The 20,545-nt window shown below is 37.1% G+C and overlaps 3 protein-coding genes and 1 pseudogene across 4 annotated transcripts; 2 read left to right on the top strand and 2 right to left on the bottom strand.

The window, feature by feature from the left end:
* Positions 1–463: 463 nt before the first annotated feature.
* LOC110409558 (bifunctional riboflavin biosynthesis protein RIBA 1, chloroplastic-like) lies at positions 464–6,253 on the top strand. 2 transcript variants are annotated; one of them, XM_021418936.2, is made up of 7 exons: positions 464–1,363; positions 1,883–2,198; positions 2,275–2,496; positions 2,678–3,000; positions 3,708–3,837; positions 5,028–5,324; positions 5,724–6,253. In XM_021418936.2, exons 1-7 carry the CDS (start codon positions 1,314–1,316, stop codon positions 5,955–5,957), a joined length of 1,572 nt encoding a protein of 523 aa, XP_021274611.1. In that variant the 5' UTR covers positions 464–1,313; the 3' UTR covers positions 5,958–6,253. The 2 variants fall into 2 exon arrangements, with proteins under 2 accessions (XP_021274611.1, XP_021274610.1); XM_021418935.2 differs by having other exon boundaries at positions 1,820–2,198.
* A 1,223-nt stretch (positions 6,254–7,476) lies between these two features.
* Positions 7,477–15,663, top strand: LOC110429136 (ATP-dependent RNA helicase DEAH11, chloroplastic-like). The gene is made up of 3 exons (XM_021445029.2): positions 7,477–8,818; positions 9,525–12,663; positions 14,449–15,663. Exons 1-3 carry the CDS (start codon positions 8,744–8,746, stop codon positions 15,660–15,662), a joined length of 4,428 nt encoding a protein of 1,475 aa, XP_021300704.1. The 5' UTR covers positions 7,477–8,743; the 3' UTR covers position 15,663.
* A 298-nt stretch (positions 15,664–15,961) lies between these two features.
* LOC110429137 (uncharacterized) lies at positions 15,962–16,835 on the bottom strand. Its single transcript, XM_021445030.2, has one exon. The coding sequence runs from the start codon at positions 16,602–16,604 to the stop codon at positions 15,975–15,977; it is 630 nt and encodes a 209-aa protein (XP_021300705.1). The 5' UTR covers positions 16,605–16,835; the 3' UTR covers positions 15,962–15,974.
* Positions 16,836–18,068: 1,233 nt separating this feature from the next.
* LOC149527608 (uncharacterized) lies at positions 18,069–19,225 on the bottom strand (annotated as a pseudogene).
* Between the last annotated feature and the right edge of the window lie 1,320 nt (positions 19,226–20,545).

Here is a 20,545-nt window from a genome sequence, read left to right as displayed (position 1 = left end):
CAATAAACATTTTCATTTTGTGTCTTCCAAGCCAGACAACGTTAAGTTATGATGTACCTTCTTTTAGTTCTAGAGGATGAGAAGTGGAAGCAGTTGGTCGAATGGTTACAACATTAAATCCACAAGAACAACTGACAACATCCTCAAAATGGGACATTTCGAACACTATAATTTGAAGATTTTAATTTAAAGACCTTAAAATTTGAATATTGAATATAAATACTTATGAAATAATACTGCACACAAGTGGTACAATACTCAAATTATTAGTAAAAGCTTAAAATCGACTATGTGTTCCAAACTAAGATATCGAGATTCGAGACATTTGATTAAACAGAGGCCCAAAAGTACGGCCCAATATTATTCAATCGATCCATTATGAGAAGTTCACGTTCACCTACAAATTAATTGGGAGAAAAGATCTTATGAAACGGTTAACTATTCCCATTCCAAAGCGAAAAGTTGACAATCTTCTCTGTTTCTAAGTTTCTCTTCTTCTTAAAAGGAATCTCCATGGTACTTCTATGTTTTTTTTTTTAAAGTGTTTTGAAGCAAATTATAATTACTATAGTATAGGTCCAAAACAGAGTAATATTTCTGAAATATGACAAAGATTTTCTTCTTAATTTTCGTGTATAACAGTGACTTTTCCCAATTTTTTTCTTGGGATAGAAATGTTTCTATAAACAATATAGTAACAATTTGACACGCAATGACATTAACTATGAACAAAAAAAAAAAGGAAAAACACGAAACAACTGACAAAAAATTAGAGGCTCACGATCAAAATGACGACTGAGTTGGAGGAGTTCTGCTCTGGTGACTGGAGAGAGAGATGAAGCTTGCAGGATTTTCCCGCCGATGATCATGATTGACAGCAGCAATGATCGGCGTTGGTTCGCCGTTGGAGGAAGAACCATCAGCTTCACCAAAAAGGAAAGGTGGTTTTCAATTTTCACGTGGCGGAGGTGCAGAGTACGTTTGATTTCCGATGCTTTTAATAATATTTAAAGAAAAGGATTACAGTGTCATAAGCACGTGCTTAAAACGTGATGATATAACAGAAATGAGAAGAAAAGGACAAGGATTCGATAAATAAGGAATAAAAAGAAAAACTGAAATCGAAAAGCCGAAGGAATAATTATCCAAAATTCTGCTTCCAAGAAGCCACGTTAGCTGCGAACTAGATTCATCCACACAAATCCCAGCGCTATTCCTCTCTCTCTCGACTCTTTTTGCTTTTGGGGTGATGGCGGTGGCGGTGGCGTTGGGGGGCCAATAAAGCTGAAACTCCCTTTGTGTTTCTATTATTAATGGCTTCCATCAATCTCAAATTTTCCTTAATGGCTCTCGCCCGTTTACAGTAAGTTCATTTTTTTTTTCTTTTTGCCTTAATCTTTTCCGGGCTTCCATGATTTTATCATTTTTTGGGAAACTTTTCTAATTATGCTTAATCTGTAATTTTTGGGTTAAAAATATGTTACTTTAGTGGTTTCCATATTAAGTCTTGGTATATCTCGGTAATTGACATAAAGACAGATAATTTTTCATCATTTTAATTATTACTTGAAAATGTTAATTGAGTGTTCTACAGGTATTTGTTAACTGAAATTTAAGGAAATGCGATAGTCTACTATGAATTGAATGTAGTGATTTCTTGTGCATTGAAGAAAAATATTTTTCGAATATTAAAAGTTTGATAAGTACTCTTAAGTCACTAGTTAGCAAGATTCTTTTATAATTTTATGTGTTATTATTCTAGAATTCTAGTGGTTTAAGTATATATGAATTGTTTTTTCTTTTCTTCTGTTTTATTTAGAGGGTACAATGGTTCGAATCCTATTAATACAGCAAATGGGTGCAAGCCTGTTTTGTTTTCTAGCATTTTGACTAGAAAGCTAGGTTTGAGTTTCAAGGGTGCTGGTAAAGTTAGCGCTGCATTGGTATCTGGAGAAGGGGATGTCCTATCTTATCCTAATAGTAATGGATCTGTTACTGGGAAAACTGGTTTTGTCAATGGACTTGTTGACCAACCAACTGGGATTGAGATACAACCTGATGCTATAGGTTTTGGAACACTTGCGGCTGAAATAACTCCTATGACTAGTGGTTTCTTGTCTGATGAATACGACCTGGATCATCCTACAGAAGGATTTGCTTCCATCCCGGAAGCCATTGAAGATATTCGTCAAGGAAAGGTTTGCCATTGCCCTAAATACATGTCTGATAATTTTTTATAAGGATTATAGATTGCTAATCAAGGAAAATTTTCAGTTAGTGATTGTTGTAGATGATGAAGATAGAGAAAATGAGGGTGATCTGATAATGGCAGCGTCATTGGTAACACCTGAGGCCATGGCCTTTATTGTCAAGCATGGAACTGGAATTGTTTGTGTGAGCATGAAAGCTGAAGACTTGGAGAGGTTAGAACTACCATTAATGGTGACCCAGAAGGAGAATGAGGAAAAACTTTGTACAGCATTCACTGTATCAGTGGTATGCTCTCTTCTTTTTTTGGAATACATGTGAAAGCTACAGCTTTTGTATTGTCAAAACTTGCAAGTTGGTGTGAGCACTTTCATTCTAATGGTGAATTCTTGTTTGGTCTTTTGCTTGCTTTCTATTTTAACTTTTTTTGTATCCTTGTTTTGACCTCAACTGCAATGGTTGCTTGCAGGATGCAAAGCATGGTACAACAACAGGTGTCTCTGCTCGTGATAGAGCTACAACAGTGCTGGCTTTGGCATCAAAAGAGTCAAATCCTGAAGGTTTCAACCGCCCAGGTCATATTTTTCCTTTGAAGTACAGGGAGGGAGGGGTTCTGAAAAGAGCTGGGCACACTGAAGCTTCTGTTGATCTTGCTGTATTAGCTGGGCTAGAACCTGCTGCAGTTTTATGTGAGATTGTGGATGATGATGGTTCCATGGCTAGGTTGCCAAAGCTTCGTGAATTTGCACAGGCAGAAAAACTGAAGATTATTTCTATTGCTGATCTAATCAGGTACACTGATGAGCCTTTTTCATAGAGAATGCTGGTGTTATTGTTAAGGTTTTATTGCTTTTCTCACTGCTTGAGTCTCTTCAAGCTAAAGGATAGGTATATGGGCTGCAAACTAGTTTGTAAACTGAATTGCCCAGTTTGCCTGCTCCTACATGAAAGGGGGAAAAAAAAGGGAGAAGTCAGAACTTGCTGCTTAATACCATCACATACCACTGGTCCTAGATGTACTAAAAGGGAAGAAAGAAGATAGACCTTGTAGAGTTAGTACGACTCCCGTCCTATGTTTCAGCCCTGTTGAGAATGGTCTATGGGTGTGAGCCCAAAAAATGAGGAAAAACTAAAGGAGAAGAAATAAAATGCATTAACCATCAATTAATGTTGCTTGTTTTTGTAAGTTCTTCCAACTATGTCCTTGCTATGTTACTGACTCTTTCATTTCCTGAAGTACTAGTGTTGGAAACATATTCAACATCTCAAAGTGGACATCTTATAAGGGTATGACTATCCAAATAGAAGGGAAAATTTAGAAGGTGAACATACACATGTTGAAATGCAGACCCACTTTTGTATCTGGGTCTGAGCAACCTAGCTTTTAAGGAACGTCTAATCATCAACATCATAACTCATCTGTTTTTTTTTTTTTTTCATTTATAGACTAACAAAATTAATCCATTTTCTGAAGTTGTTTATATTATAATATTTGGCAGATATAGGAGGAAAAGAGATAGGCTGGTGGAGCTGGCTGCTGCTGCACTGATACCCACAATGTGGGGCCCATTTAAAGCATACTGTTATCGGTCATTGCTAGATGGGATCGAGCACATTGCGATGGTTAAAGTAAGCAATTTATCTGAGCTAGCGTGCGCACCATCTTCATCTGTTTCTTTTTAATATTCAGTAGGCAACACCAATGCTAGACAACCAGGTTTTAAAGCTGGGAATTCAAGGGTATTCTTGATGTTGTAGCATTAATATGTGCTTGGGTATATTGTTAGAAGCTACATGGCGTGCATCTTGCTCTTCAGTGATGCACTCATATTTGCTGACTTTCTATGATATTGGTCATTTTTGTGTTTAACTCTGCCATCTGCACTTGTTTTTGTTGCTACAGTCATAAAACATGTTTTACTACTTTATAAAAGCGTTGCTGAGCAGATATACTTCCAGACGGCATTTGTGAGTCCTTTTGCAAGTTATAGCTTGGCAACTTGAGTTGATCAGCTGGTTATACTAGATTACATGCCTTCTTTTTGTGGACCTTGTATCACACAGAAAATTTTGTTTGCCCCAATAGTACTATTTTTGTTTTTAGTGATGATATCAGAGCTTAGGATATGGTTCTTGGGTAGCAATAGTCTTAATTAATATTTGGATTTTGTAAGGCCTGGCAAAATTCTTTGTATGTGAATGCATTAGGCACACAGGCTTGAAAGAGAGAAATAACTTGTACAATGAAATTCAGAAAAGCTTTTGAGCCTACATATACACTGTAGATAATCAATAATGAAGCCACCTCTATTCTTGCAGGATACCCTGGTTTTGGAATTTTTAAAAATCTAGTAAAGGCGTGTGATTTGGGGTTTTAATATTCCAGATATGTTTTGGAAGTTGGGAACAGCTACGGCTTTCAATAATAGTGTAAATGATAGAATAGAGACCCTAAATATGCATGTCCTGATCAGGATTTAAATGTGCCTGAAGGATAAAGAGACTCTTTTTCCCACATTAGTCAAAAAGGTGGAGGCTTTGGCAACATGTTGTCTTGATTTAGTTTAAGGCTTCAATCTAAGTTCACCGGATCATATTTTATATCATTATCTAATTGTTTCCCAATGTACTCTACTTAATCTAAACTTTTTTTTTGCCCTTATAATTTTTTATAATAGTTAATTGGGGAGGGGGGAATTTTAACTGGGACCTCCATTTTGAAGGAAAAGTGTGGCTTGTCCGTTGTATGCAAAAAACTTTATCAGACTGGGTAGATCTGCTGATATAGTAGGGAATTGACTGGATTGTGGTACCTGCAGGGTGAAATTGGCGATGGGCAAGATATTCTTGTGAGGGTACATTCTGAGTGCCTCACTGGTGACATATTTGGGTCAGCCAGATGTGATTGTGGCAACCAGCTGGCACTAGCAATGAAGCAAATTGAGGCAGCTGGGCAGGGTGTATTGGTGTATCTTCGTGGACATGAAGGTAGAGGCATTGGTTTGGGCCACAAGCTCCGTGCTTACAACCTACAAGATGATGGACGTGATACAGTTGAGGCCAATGAGGAGCTTGGGTTACCTGTTGACTCTCGAGAATATGGTATTGGTGCACAGGTATGTTTTTTTTAGCAATTTGTCAGGTATTATTTATGCATTGCCTCTGTATTTAATAGAATTACTCATGTTACCCGTTAAGTTAAATGTTCTATTATTTCAGTAGGCATCAGATAATGAATCACCCTTCGGTTGAAAATGATCATCGCTAACTAGGCAAATTTACTCTAGGGAAACTATGGGCATTTTTCATTGGGGGAATTGTGCAACCTTTAATGTAATTTAAGATGTTGTCAGTCTTTTTGTTGCAGATATTTGTAACATCGTATTTCATGCTGTAAGAAGCTCCATTAGTGCGTTTGGAATCAAAGTTTGACCATGTTTTTATACCTGTAGCATATGATATACTGACCTTTTGCATCGCCTACATGGCTGATTTTACGAATCTATCTGCTGCAGATACTACGGGATCTGGGTGTTCATACAATGAGGCTGATGACAAACAATCCTGCAAAGTATGTTGGGCTTAAAGGTTATGGTTTGGCCATTGCCGGCAGGGTTCCATTATTGACCCCGATAACGAAGCAGAACAAAAGGTACTTGGAGACAAAACGTGCAAAAATGGGGCATATTTATGGTTCAGATATTAATTCGACCAGTAACACCTCCTCTATTGCCATATCCGAGACATAAGCAGGTCTGTTTAGATATCCTTGTTGCTTGAGTTAGTATGTCAAGTAGGTCTGCTGGGATAACAACATAATCGGGAGATGCTCTGACACTGGCATTGAATTTTGATTTGCTATTTAATTTTAAAATTTTATAATAGGGAACCTAATCATGTTGAAAATCCTGGTTCAGGTTCACCATATCTATTCCATGTAAATACTTTCTTTTTTTAATTTTCTTTTGCTATGGAAGTGTAAATATTATATCATCAAGCAAATTAAGAATCAAAGGCTGTGGGGTATAAAGTACTAATTTATTTTTCTGATTGCAAGAGAAAACTGCATCATCTCCTTCGATATTTTTAAAAATATTTACTTTTATTTTTCATATATATTTACATAAAATCACATATTTTTTTTCTTTTTATTTCACTTTTTTATTAATGACAATTTTAAATTGCATATGTTTTTATTTTTATTATTATATATTTTTAATTTTAATTTTTTGATTTATTATAATGATAATGTTATTTATAATATGAAATTTCAATCAATAATAAAAAAAATGTAAATAAATGATTTTTATTAATAAGGTATAAAAAGAGTTCATTAAGCAGAAGATTTTTTATTTATCAGTTGAATTGATTTATTAATTTTTTTATAAATTTTAAATTAATGATTATAATTTAATTTAATAATTTTTATTAATTGATTTTTATTAATTGACTTTACAGTAACATAAAAAATAATAACCTTACATAATTTGTCATGAATCTTATCCTGACCCGCGCGGGAATCTTTCCTTTTGTACATTCATCATTCAGTTTTGACAAGTGGATGTTTTTTATAAGGCCACGTAATCATCCGGGAATTTGCTGGCCTCCCAGGACTGCGTATAAAGTTTCAGTAGGACTAGAGACTTAGTGAGCAAGTCATGCTTTCCATGGCTTCTGGTCAACAAATGTTGGGTGGAAAAAGGTTGAAGAAACATAGACTTGATATAAAAAATTATCTGTAAATAAAACTATAATCAATGCTAATTGGCTTGTTTAATATTTTTTTCATGAATTTTGATTTCGAGTTTTACCTTTTTTAACAATTTTAAAGAAAATTTGAAATTGTGATGTTGTACAAAGTTTAATGTAATTCATGTGTGATGTTATTTGAAGGTAAATTTATCTTATTAATGTTAAGAATTTTTGAAATTGATTTGAGATAATTTTATTAAATTAATTTTTTATATTATTTTAATAATTTAAATAGAATAATCATTTCGAGATAATGACTATTTTGATCTGTCTTTAGAAATAATCATTTTGAAAATTGATTATATAACGAAATAAATAATATCACAAAGGGAAAGTGAGTGATTATTCAATTTTCTCCAACAAAACATGTCATTAAAATTTATGTTTTAATGGTAATTTGGGAAAATTCAAATCTAAACGATCAGTACTTAGCAAACTAAGTGGGTAGTATATGGAAAGCTTTGTAGTGTATAATAAAAAGGAAGGAAAGAAGAGGAAAATTTGAAGTGGCTTAAGGGATAAGTTGAGAGCAGTAGGAAAAAAGGGAGAGGGGCATCCAATTCCTTGTTAAAGCCACAACCCACTTTCCCAGTCCTCTTCAATTTCTTCAAATGACAAGTCCGACCAAGGTGATGATCTTGGTATTGCCATTGCCAAATTACCATCATCCTCGGCTGTCTCGTAATTCCCACTTTCTCCAAACTTCTCTTTTAAAAAAACAGAAGAAAAACCCAAAATTCTAAGTCCTAGTAAAAAAAACACACAAGTCTCGAGTCTTCTTTTATTTATTTTTCTATTAGATTCACTCTCACACTCACTCTCCTCTTCTCTTCTTCAAACTCCGTGAAATAGGAAAAAAAAAAAAAAAAGCGTCCAAAACAGCCCAAAGCGAATTATAACTTTATTTTTGCCTTTATTTTTTTATTTTTTTTATTTTCTCTATGCCATGAAAAACTTCTCTTCTTCCTCTAACCACCGCCACCCGCCGCCGGCCGGTGGCCATAAACCCTACACCACACACCACCACCCTCACAATTACCAAAGCAACCACCAACCGAGACCCAATTTTCAGCCAGTCAATAACCAAAATGTCGCCGCTACCCACCGCCACCACCCACGGCCGTTGCTTCCAACAATTCCAATATCCTCCGCCGCCCAAACTTCGTAATTCGACTCATCGACGACTCTTCCTCCTCCCCCGCTAGGCCCAACGACCTCCAAACTTTAATTTCCCAACTCAACCCAGCCCCCGAAAATTCCCTAATTCACCCACCGGAAAACCTCCGCTTCCCTGTTTTTCCGGGAATGGATCCACACCTCTCTTCCATTCTCTCTCTCTGGCGTTCCCGCCTTGATGGGTCCCACCATTTTACTCCCAACCTTATTTGCAACGTCCTTGTGCCTTCTGACATGGTGGAACTCAAACAAAACCTTAAAACCCTTTTTTCCAACCATATAAAGGGATTGATGGAAGGGGACTTGGTTAAAAAATGGAGAAGAAGATCGAGGAAAAATCAGATGAGATTGCTGGTGTGTCAGCACAAATGGGTAAGCGGCATAATTCGATGGGAGGATTTTTTGAGTTGAATGACAAGAAGAAAGGTTTGATGGCGGAGAGGTCGATGATTTCAAAGCGGTTGAAGGAGTTTAAGGGAGGGATGAGGAGTTTGTTGGGGTGTCTGGAAGATGGGTAATCGGAATGTGGAAGAAGGGGATGGTGTGAGGTTTTCAGGTTTGATGGAGAGCTTGATTGGGAGAGATTTCATAGGCTGATTTTGAGGGAATGCAGGAGGTTGGAAGATGGTTTGCTATTTATGCTCATAGGCAAGAGATTCTCACTAAAATACATGGTGAACAGGTGAAAAATTTATTTCTCACTCCTTTATTTATATTGTATTTAGCTCCTTTTTTTGGGTTTTGTGATTGATTTTGGAAGGTGGATTCAGATTATTATCTTATGTGTGTTGGCATTGCTGTTTAAAACCTTGGTGATGCAGAACTTGAAAGGTTGTTTATATACTTGCCATGTGTGGTGGAGTTTAAAAAAATATGAAAAAGAGGTTTATATGCGTGAAACATGTTCATTTAAAGATTATCATCAAATATATTGACAGTGTAATTTAGAATTTAAAAACTTGAAAAGTAGGTTTAATTACTTTCCAAGTGCAATAGAGGTTAAAGCTTACAAAGTAAGTGTTTATACTTGCCTTGTAACGGATTATTATCTTAACATTGACCATGTTTATTGAAAATTTCCATGATTTTGTTTATATATATATATATATATATATATATATATATATATGTCAGGTGTTCATTTAGTTGCAAATAAAGAAATTTAGAACCAATTAATAAGTGGGGCCTGCAAGAAATTAAGGTATTATCAAACTGAAAAAGCAGATTCTGTTTATCTTCCCATGCAGTAGTAGATAGTAACTGCAAGATGATTAGGAAATTCTCTTTGCTCTTTTATTTATTTTGTTCTTGTGTTACTTTATTGTTTAAATTTAGTTATAGTGTGGTGTTTTTTTTCTGGGTTTCTCTTATAAGTATTAAATGCACAGATAATGGTATTGATTGGAGAGACTGGTTCAGGAAAGAGCACACAGCTGGTCCAGTTTCTTGCTGATTCAGGAATTGCTGCTAATGAGTCAATTGTCTGTACTCAGCCACGAAAGATTGCTGCTATCTCATTAGCACAAAGAGTTAGAGAAGAAAGCATTGGATGTTATGATGATAATTCAGTCGTATGTTATCCAACATTTTCATCTGCTCAACAGTTTAATTCGAAGGTTATATATATGACGGACCACTGCTTACTCCAGCATTATATGAATGATAGGAATTTGTCGGGGATTTCTTGCATCATTGTTGATGAGGCCCATGAAAGAAGTTTGAACACCGATCTTCTTTTGGCATTGGTTAAAGATTTACTTGGTCGAAGGCTTGAGTTAAGGCTTGTAATAATGTCTGCAACGGCTAATGCAGATAAACTCTCAGACTACTTTTTTGGTTGTGGAATCTTTCGTGTGATGGGGAGACACTTTTCTGTTGATATTAAATATGTTCCTTGTGCAACCGAGGGAACTTCTGGCTCCGGTATGGTTGCTTCATATGTTTCTGATGTCATAAGGATGGCTGCTGAGGTTCACAAAACAGAGAAAGAGGGGACTATTCTTGCCTTTTTGACTTCCCAGATGGAAGTAGAATGGACTTGTGATAATTTTGAAGCTCCAAACGCAGTTGCATTACCATTGCATGGAAAGCTATCCTTTGAAGAGCAGTTTCATGTTTTCCAGAATTACCCTGGGAAAAGAAAAGTTGTATTTGCAACAAATATTGCAGAGACGTCACTTACAATTCCTGGGGTCAAGTATGTGATTGATTCTGGTATGGTGAAGGAGAGTAAATTTGAACCTGGCACTGGAATGAATGTTCTTAGAGTGTGCTGGATCAGCCAGAGTTCCGCTAATCAACGGGCTGGTCGTGCTGGGAGGACAGAACCAGGAAGATGCTACAGACTATACACAGCTAGTGATTTTGAGTTGATGCCTCCTAATCAGGAGCCTGAGATTCGCAGAGTTCATCTTGGTGTTGCAGTTCTGAGGATCCTTGCTTTGGGAATCAAGAATGTTCAGAGTTTTGATTTTGTTGATGCACCTAGTTCAAAAGCCATTGACATGGCAACTAGGAATCTTATCCAGTTGGGAGCCATTATTCAAAAGAATGGTATTCTTGAATTAACTGATGAAGGACGGTACTTGGTAAAATTGGGGATTGAGCCTCGTCTCGGTAAGCTGATTCTCAGTTGCTTTCATTGTGGCCTGCGTAGAGAGGGCCTTGTTCTTGCTGCTGTTATGGCAAATGCCAGTAGCATATTTTGCAGGGTGGGTAATGAAGGTGATAAGGTAAAAGCTGATTGCCTTAAGGTGCAATTTTGCCACCGGAACGGTGATCTCTTTACTCTGCTTTCGGTGTACAAGGAATGGGAAGCTCTCCCGCACAACAGGAAAAACAAATGGTGCTGGGAAAACAGTATAAATGCTAAATCAATGCGGAGGTGCCAAGACACAGTCACTGAATTGGAAATTTGTCTGCAAAAGGAACTTTCTGTTATTATTCCAAGCTTTTTGTTATGGGATCCTCATAAGTCTACTGAGCGTGATAAATTTTTGAAGGCAATTATACTGTCTTCCCTGGCTGAAAATGTGGCCATGTATTCTGGATACGATCAACTTGGTTATCAGGTGGCATTGACTGGACAACATGTTCGGCTACATCCTTCATGTTCATTGCTGATATTTGGTCAGAAGCCGAGTTGGGTTGTTTTTGGTGAACTCTTATCAATAACTAATCAGTATTTGGTTTGTGTAACTGCTTTTGATTTTGAATCTTTAGCAACACTTCATCCTCCGCCCCTGTTTGATGCATCTAGGATGGAAAGCAGAAAGTTGCAAGTGAAGGCAGTGACTGGTTTTGGTAGTACACTACTAAAAAAATTCTGTGGGAAATCCAACCATAATCTTCGATCTCTTGTATCACGGATTAGGACTGCCTGTATGGACGAACGGATTGGTGTTGAAGTCAATGTTGATCAGAATGAGATTCTGCTGTTTGCTTCGTCAATGGACATGCAGAAGGTTCTGGCCTTGGTAAATGAGGTGCTGGAATGTGAAAGGAAATGGTTACTTAATGAATGCATGGAGAAATGTTTATTTCATGGACAGTGTGCCTCACCATCTATGGCACTTTTTGGAGCCGGTGCTGAGATTAAGCATCTTGAAGTTGATAAGAGATGTCTGACTCTTGATGTATTTCATTCAAATGTGAATGGCCTTGAAGATAAGGAGCTTTTGATGTTCTTTGAGAAATATTCTAATGGTAGTATTTGTTCTGTCCATAAATCTCAAGCCAGTGGACATGAGAGTGATGACAAGGAAAAATGGGGCAAGATAACGTTCCTAAATCCTGATGCTGCCAGAAAAGCTGCTGAGCTGGATGGAGTTGACTTTGCTGGCTCTGCATTGAAGGTACTTCCTTCACGGACATCGTTTGGAGCTGATCATAAGATGTTCTCGTTCCCTGCTGTCAAAGCAAAAGTTTATTGGCCTCGCAGGCTGAGTAAAGGGTTTGGAATTGTTAAATGTGATCTGCTTGATATTGGTTTCATTATTGATGATTTCTCTAGTCTGGTAATAGGGGGAAAATATGTTCGCTGTGAAGTTAGCAGGAAATCTGTTGATGCCATAGTGATATACGGAATTGATAAGGAGCTTTCTGAAGCTGAAGTTTGGGATGAACTACAGACGGCAACAAAAAGGAAAATCCATGATTTTTTCCTGGTGAGAGGAGATGCTGTGGAAAACCCGACATGTAGTGCTTGTGAAGAGGCACTCCACAGAGAAATAGCCCCCTTTATGCCTAAAAGGACTCCCCATGCAAATTGTTGCCGGGTTCAGGTTTTCCAGCCTGAACCAAAGGAGAGTTTCATGAAAGCCTTGATCACCTTTGATGGAAGATTACATTTGGAGGCTGCAAAAGCTTTAGAACAGCTAGAGGGGAAAGTATTACCTGGATGTCTGTCATGGCAGAAGATAAGGTGCGAGCAAGTGTTTCATAGCTCTATATCCTGCTCATCATCTGTCTATGCTGTTATTAGGAAGCAACTGGATTCTTTACTAGCAAGCTTCAGACATCTAAAAGGTACTCATGCTGGCATAACATTATTTTTTTTTTCTTTTTCCTGTCTAGCATTCATGTGTATTTAAAATATTAGAGGGGTAGTTACTCTATAAGTCCTAAAAGTTTGCATGAATGTGCAATAAGACTTGTAGGTTTGAAAATGACCAATTTAGTCCTAAATCCATTCAATTTCTAATGGTGGAAGTCTGTTAACCTAAAACCATAATGGCAAAGCCATCATGTCATTATTATAATTTATATGGCCATGTATCGATTTTTTGTAAACCACTTGTCATTCATGTCACCATTGGTGGGTTGAGTAAGATATATATGTCATCATTTTTCTTTTTTACTTGTTCTTTTTTTTTTTTTCCTTTTTTCCTTCTTTGCTTCTTCTCAGAGGTTCAGAATCTCACAATCTCTCTCAATAATCCCCCTCTTGCTCTCTCTTGCCACCTCTCCTTACCAATGTCAAATCATTTCATGCATTTGGCACTAGGGCATATAATGGAAAAGAAAAGAAACATTAGATCTAATTTAGATTTCCATCTCTATATCTTTTCTTTCCATTATGTCAGTACATTGAGAGATATTGATTCAGGATTTTACAGTAATGGAAAAGAAACACATGCTCACCATTTCTGAAATCTCAGGATTTTATGGATCATATCAAGATATTGATTCAGGCCATTTCTCTTTCTTTTTTTTTCCCCCTTTGTGCCGGTGTTTGTTTCTTACTTTCTATTGAAATTTAACATAGCATTTGGTTGCTTGTCAATTATAAGTTATTTTTTTTATTTATTATAAAGATAAAGAATTAGGAATGGAGGCATTAATTATTGTTATCTTTACACTATTCTAGAACAAGAAACATGTTTAACAGTGAAGTTAAATTATAAGGATTGGTGATAAAAGGAGAAAAGAAAATTTAAAAATGTACTTTCAAGTTGGAAAGAAGGAGAGAGTTAAAGCTAATTGGAAAAGAGAGTGGGAAATTTATAAAGAAGACATGGAAAAAAAAAAAGAAAAGTAAGAAAGGAAACAAATGTCTGTCCTTAATGTGCCATATAGGTGACAACCAAACAAAAGCTGATAGTTACATGTCAAATTTGGTCTTACTCTTATTAAAGGTGACTGACAGAAGTGCTCAATCCCCGTACTATGTGTAAGTTGAATGATTTAATAGGTCATTTTCAAATTATAATACTTGATTGCACATTCACATAAACTTTTAGGATTCTTAGTATAGTTATCCTGATTTTAACCTATTAATACTGCACTATAGATAGTTAGTTTTGCAGCATATGGGTGATACTAAAAATTAATGAAGAGGTGAATTTTAGCATATAAAAGATTAGAATATATCTTCTAAAAGATGAGGAAAAAGTTTTTCTGTAAGCTGATTTCTTGAGCACTAATTTAGTTGTCTCTATAGTTTTCGGCTCCTTTTGCCTGCACCTGCTTCTCTGCTCGTCCTGGATTTTCTGATCAATGATTGGTATCTTGGCCAAAAGAAACAGGGATATTGGAGAGAAATATTAGGAGGGTGACAGTTTTGTGTTGTGCAGAAGTGGGATTACAGTGGAAAATAACTTTCCAGTTGGATAAGACTTCAACTCAAAATACTAAGTGGAGAGTTTGAGATGGTTACAGAGAAACTCTTCCATCCAATATCAGTATAGACTAAAGGCTGCATATCCTCATGTTGACATATTTGACTAAGTATTTCAGCAGTTTGATCATAAGGAGTTCACAAGTTCTCTTAAATTGCCAAGTGCTGATGGGCATAAATTATATTTTTTACAGGTGCAGGTTGCTACCTAGAGGCAAATGGAAATGGTTCCTATCGGGTGAGAATATCTGCCAATGCCACCAAAACCGTGGCAGAGTTGAGAAGGCCTGTGGAAGAGCTGATGAATGGTAAGACTGTAAATCATGCCAGCCTCACTCCCTCCATACTGCAGCATCTGTTCTCTAGAGATGGCATCACTCTGATGAGATCATTGCAGCGAGAGACAGGAACCTACATTTTTTTTGACAGGCATACTCTCAATATAAGAATCTTTGGCTCTCCAGATGATGCTGCTGTGGCCCAGCAAAAATTGATTCAATCCCTTTTATCCTACCATGAGAGCAAGCAGCTTGAGGTCAAACTTCGTGGTCGGGGTCTGCCTCCTGACCTGATGAAGGAAGTGGTAAAGAAATTCGGGCCAGATCTCCATGGGCTCAAAGAGAAGGTGCCTGGCGCTGAGTTTGCTCTTAGCACCAGGCATCATGTTATTTCAATTCGTGGTGACAAAGAGATGAAGAGGAAGGTAGAAGAGATTGTTCTTGCGATCGCAGAGACAGGTAAACATTTAGCTGAGAGATCTGATAGTGAGGTTACCTGCCCCATTTGCTTGTGTGAAGTTGAAGATGGCTACCAGCTTGAAGGCTGTTCCCATTTCTTCTGTCGTTTGTGTTTGGTAGACCAATGTGAGTCTGCCATCAAAAACTTGGATAGTTTTCCGGTATGCTGTGCCTACCAAGGTTGTAAAGCTCCCATATTGCTTGCTGATTTGAAGTCTCTCCTGTCAACGGAGAAGTTAGAGGAACTCTTTAGGGCTTCTTTAGGGGCATTTGTTGCATCCAGTAGGGGCACCTATAGATTTTGTCCGTCTCCTGATTGCCCGTCAGTGTATCGTGTTGCTGATCCTGAGACTTTTGGTGAGCCTTTTGTCTGTGGAGCATGTTATGCAGAGACTTGTACTAGGTGTCACCTGGAGTATCATCCATATCTGTCGTGTGAGATGTACAAGGAATTCAAGGAAGATCCAGATTCATCTTTGAAAGAGTGGTCCAAAGGAAAAGAGCAGGTGAAAACTTGCCCAGTCTGTGGATATACAGTTGAGAAAATCGATGGTTGCAACCATGTTGAATGTAAGTGTGGGAGGCATGTTTGCTGGGTCTGTTTGGAGTTCTTTAGTAGCAGTGATGATTGTTATAGCCACTTGAGGGCTGTTCACATGGCTATCATCTAATTTTAACCTATCTCACATTTTTTGTCGTAGGTTTTCTGTTACCATAACCCATGTAAATACTAATAGAGCCACATGTACAGGGCTATACACACATCTTGCCTGCAGATACAGACACCCGTAAATAATTTTAAACCGTTTCACATTTACTCGTGTTATTATAAAAGCTGCATCGCAGAAGTTTGTGCAGAAAAGGATTGCCTTCCCAAATGGGATTATAATATCAGATAAAACTCAACAAATATACCCGTTTCCTACTTTTAGCTGTTTGATTTTTGGATAAAGGTTCTCCTATTACTACTGATACAATAGCATTCAGAGCAAATATCTATAACCAAATGCAAAACCCACACTAGCAATGCCAAGGCAAAGCGCCAAAGCAACTAACCACGACATCTCATCCCCATTTCCGCCCTCATTTCCCTCTGGCAGCAATCTTTTCCCTTCTGGTTTGTCACAACAATGCTTCTCTTGCTTTGGCAACTGGGATTGCAGGTTTGAGACTTGAATCTCAAGCAATCTCACCCACTGCCGATAAGCGAACAACTGCAACGAATCCTTCACAAAGGCATTCGATATACGCTCCCTCTCCTTAGCCAAGCCTGCTGCCTTCTTTTCTGCTTCCCTTGCACGCGTTTGAGACAATCTCAACGCCTTCAAAAGCTCCAACTTGTCATCCTCACCTTCATTTCTAAATACCAGAAACTCATGATCGTCTTTATCAGTCTCTCGTCCCGTGCTGCAAACTCTATTCATCGACAAAGCAACCGCCTTATCCACCCCTGTAAAGACCTTCAGAGGTGGAGGGAGATCACAGTTTTGCATTAAATCAATACCAGACTTTTGAGAAATAAGAGTCCCTAACATCGTATCATTCTCTTTAGCAACCCTGGAATTCAACTTCTGATGGTTCTGCACCTGTCTCGCCATTGCTGATGGCTCCATGTTTGCAGTACAACAAACCTTGATCAATCCCCGAGTGCTTCTCCTTGAATCGGTACAGATCAGAATTTGGAAGAAAAGCCGTGTTAAGGCGCGGAAGAACGAAAAGGGGTTGGTGAAAGAGAGATACCAGCGCAAGTAACGGTGAAGTTTGCGAGGGGATTAAGGCTTTTATATATATCTTTTTATATTGGAAATTCGTTCCTTGCGTGCTTAGACTTAAGCTACAAATTAGACCATCGGTGTGATTTTGGGTTCCTTTTTTGTGTGGTCGCAGAAGTCTCCACTCTACCTTTTTCTCCAAGAATATATATAATTGACTATTAAAGAATGATTGCTGGGAAAGTTTAGAGCATGAATTTCTATTCTCCTGTTGAGATTAAGCTGCAAGCTTTTTCATTGTTCTACTCTTCTTTTATCACAAAAATAAATAATAACGTCATGAAATTAATATTTGCCTTGTTTGTGTCTAAAAGTGACCCCCCCAGTGCCTAGTAGTGTTTTACAAGGATTCTATTTTTTGGCTGTTTAATCACATCCAAAAGGTATTTCCAATTCAATTAAACTAGCATTAGATTGATAATGAAGATAAACCCATTGCCCAAAAGTTACAAAAATGAAAGGCTTCGCAACCCAAAAGAACTGTCACAATGATCTCTGCACCTCATCTAGTTTGGAGACAACCAAAACCAAGAGAAATATCAAACATCTCCCTGTTTGCAATAACCAAGACATGTTATTAAATGTGAGGTAGCAGGCATGCCTCATTAATCAAGTACAGCCCAAAATGATGGTCACAAAATATTTCCTCATGGGTGATAAAAGTTGGATACCAATTGTTTTTATATACAAAAAGAACAAAAATTTCCAGGAAAAAAAAATCAAATCTTTAAAATTTTCTATCATCAGGGTTACGTCATATGTGTTTATGAATTGGGCCTTGGTGGGTTTAGTTTTAGGCTTAAGGTTTTAAGGAAATTTTGGTATATTAGGTTGTAAGGAATTTGTTTATATTTACATAAAGAACAGCACTTATTGTGGTTAAAATACAACTCAAAAAATCAATACCCAAGTCTAGGAAGTAAGATGAGAAAGTACATGGTGGTAGTAAAAGCATCATTTTCCCATGGCTATTGCTTGGATCTCCCCAACAGAAAAAAAGGGGGTAATGTACTAATGTTATTGCCATCAATTAAAGAATTTGTTGGGCAAATTAAGCAAATTGTTCTTGAAAGTTTGGCAGATACTTATTTTTTGTTAAACATGTCGGCACCAAATCAATGAATCACTCTTGTCATGCATATTTATTACTTTTAGAACAATTTTTCCATGAATTAATGACTATGTACAATATGAATTTCATTCAGAAGCAAAATACAACAATCTCCAACTGTCTCTTCTGTATCCAAGCACAAAAAATTGCACAAATTGTTGGGTTTTTGCTTTGACGTTTAAATTCTACTTTGCTTAGTTGGCATCTTCACCCACTTTATTCACTTGGTTTTTCACTGGTTCAATCAAGGATTGAATGACTTCCTTTTCCACATCATCTGCATTTTTTCAGCCAAGATAATCCATGAACTCAACTCAATATTGAAAAACGTCCACAGATGATCAAATTAATCAATCTTGAAATTCAAAGTCCAAGATTCCATGCAATTATATCGAAGAACTGATCAACTCTTTTCTTATGACTTGCACAAGGGGAAAGGGAAAAATCCATGCAGGCAGCCATCAGGATCGGAAATTAAGAAGTTCAAATCAGTATACAAAAGACTGCTGCCACAAGAACAGGAAAAAAGCACGAAAAAAAAAGGGTGCTTGGGCATTTTTGTGAAGTACAGTAAAACCTTCTGAATTAGCTCTTCTGCTATACGAGCATCCTTGGCGGTTCTTTGGCTATGGTTTCAATGAAGCTTTCCGCTTCCGGAAGTGTATCAGCAACTTTATCTGCTACCTTCTCCACCTCCTCTGCCACCTTCTCCATTACCTCCACCACACATTCAACAGTTTCTACAACTCTGTCCTCCTTTTCCACAGAATCGACCAAACTTTTTCTAAGAAATGTCATGAAACAGCAATAAAAATCATGGTTGCCTCATTGCCAACATGTAATCCAGGCCTAATTACCCCTTTCTTGATATCAGAACTGATAAAAGAAGTGATTTAAAACTTACTTTTTTTCGCTAGTAAGGGTCCCCATTTGTGCTTCCGAAACGAAGGCACCGCTTACAATAACATTCCCAGCACCCAGCTTTTCCTGTTTAATATATTGTGCAACCAACAGCTGAAGATTATAAGCATTATTACAGAACAAGGAAAAGTAGTACAGTGCTGTTTTTATTGCTTACTATACCAGGAATTGGTAAAGGCACCAGGTGAACTCGAAGCTCCAGATTCAACAGAGTTGCACAAAAATCCTAATCCTATATATCAACCAAAGATGAATATATTGTTTAACATGAACATCCCAAGCCAACGCCAAGAGGCAACAATCCAAGCTTGATTATGAAACTTGGCTGATGGTTGCATCTTGATTTAAGGTAAGGTTGAAATCCTTGGCTGGTTCCAGCAGAAAAACCAACTTTCGAGCTGCAACAAAGTATCAATCTTGTCGTTGACATTGTTTCAACTTTCAACGTACTGAAAAGGCTATATATGGAGTTTGGAAGTTGGAGCCTTTATTTGATATATGCAATGCAATAGTAACTCTCAAAAGACAATGAAGTTTGTTGAGATCTAGGCATTTATAATTGATGTTGTTGAATAATTAATCAAAAGATTACTTGGAAAAGCATATTAAAGATGCATGTTATTAATTAGTTCATTGCAGATTAGATTTTTAGAGTTCAAATTTTGTCAAAGAAAAGCTATACCACCTTGCCAAAAGAGTTAAAAGAGTACGAGTATTAAATAATCCTATTTGCCTAAAGTATTATTTTGATAATTGTGATTTATATTAAATTGGGGGTTTCCAAATGCTTCATTCTAATTCTGTCTTATATAGTATTAAACCAATTAATTTACTTTATGGTTTATCTTAATTCTGAATTACTCTAATTAATCCTCTTAATTAAAATCAGCTACCAGCTAATGGTGACATAGGATGCATGGTAGCTTCGGCTGGTTCCCTTAGAGGATGGTTAAGTAAAACATAAACCCACTAATAATCCTCGTCCAGAACTAACAATGTAATATAATATACAACGTAGTTTTGTGATTGCCTAAAACCTTGGCGGCGGGGCTTTTACTTTTGTAGCCGTTAAGAGAATAGTCGCAGGTACCAAGTTCTAATAGAAGAAGTAAGCAGGGTTTACTTCGAGTTCGAATTCAACAAGTAAACGGGGCAAACGCCTAGGCTTGCTGCTTTTACTATAAAAGCCGTTCCCTCTGTTTATTTGCACCGTCTTACTTCGCTCTTTAACAGGCTAGGCTTTTATTTCTTTACACAATCTCTCTCCTTTAATTATTAATTATTATTTTCTCAGGCTATGGGATTGTTGTATTGTTTGCTTTAATTTTTTTTTTAAATAGGTTCATGCTAAGAAAAGATGGATTTGACCTAATAAATTAGTGAACAAAATGTCACATACGAGACATAACTTTGACCCTTATTATAATCAAATAAAGACCACCGAAGCAGCAAAAGATTGTTCTGAGCTCAAAAATCGTCAAAACCAACAAACCCACTCCTAACATTCCACCCTCTCCCAATGGTTAAATCCTTTCTCCCATTCCTTGACTCACAAAAGAAACCAAGGCCATTCTATCTAGGAGGCTAGCTGCTGATTGCACCAAAAATCTTCGATTGGAGTCCAGAAAAGCTCGTGACAGCAGCACATACCTTGCAAAACTTCTTAATATCTCCAAAGATGAGCACCCTGACCAACTTATACAAAATAAGGTCAGATAACGTTGAAAAAGAAAATTACAAGAAAATACAA

The sequence above is a fragment of the Theobroma umbraticum genome, unplaced genomic scaffold, assembly GCF_002168275.2.
Source record: "Theobroma umbraticum cultivar Fairchild unplaced genomic scaffold, ASM216827v3 scaffold_44.0, whole genome shotgun sequence".
Classification (NCBI taxonomy): Eukaryota; Viridiplantae; Streptophyta; class Magnoliopsida; order Malvales; family Malvaceae; genus Theobroma; species Theobroma umbraticum.
The sequence above is the reverse complement of the archived record's forward strand: the minus strand, read 5'-3'. Positions and strand labels throughout refer to the sequence as shown.

Excerpts from the sequence above, each read along its gene's own strand:
- LOC110409558 (XM_021418935.2), top strand. The coding sequence starts at position 1,314 with ATGGCTTCCATCAATCTCAAATTTTCCTTAATGGCTCTCGCCCGTTTA. Across the intron at positions 1,364-1,819 it reads ATGGCTCTCGCCCGTTTACA|AGGGTACAATGGTTCGAATC; the intron begins GTAAGTTCATTT and ends TGTTTTATTTAG. Across the intron at positions 5,325-5,723 it reads AATATGGTATTGGTGCACAG|ATACTACGGGATCTGGGTGT; the intron begins GTATGTTTTTTT and ends TATCTGCTGCAG.
- LOC110429136 (XM_021445029.2), top strand. The coding sequence starts at position 8,744 with ATGCAGGAGGTTGGAAGATGGTTTGCTATTTATGCTCATAGGCAAGAG. Across the intron at positions 8,819-9,524 it reads CTAAAATACATGGTGAACAG|ATAATGGTATTGATTGGAGA; the intron begins GTGAAAAATTTA and ends TTAAATGCACAG. Across the intron at positions 12,664-14,448 it reads AAGCTTCAGACATCTAAAAG|GTGCAGGTTGCTACCTAGAG; the intron begins GTACTCATGCTG and ends TATTTTTTACAG.
- LOC110429137 (XM_021445030.2), bottom strand. The coding sequence starts at position 16,604 with ATGGAGCCATCAGCAATGGCGAGACAGGTGCAGAACCATCAGAAGTTG.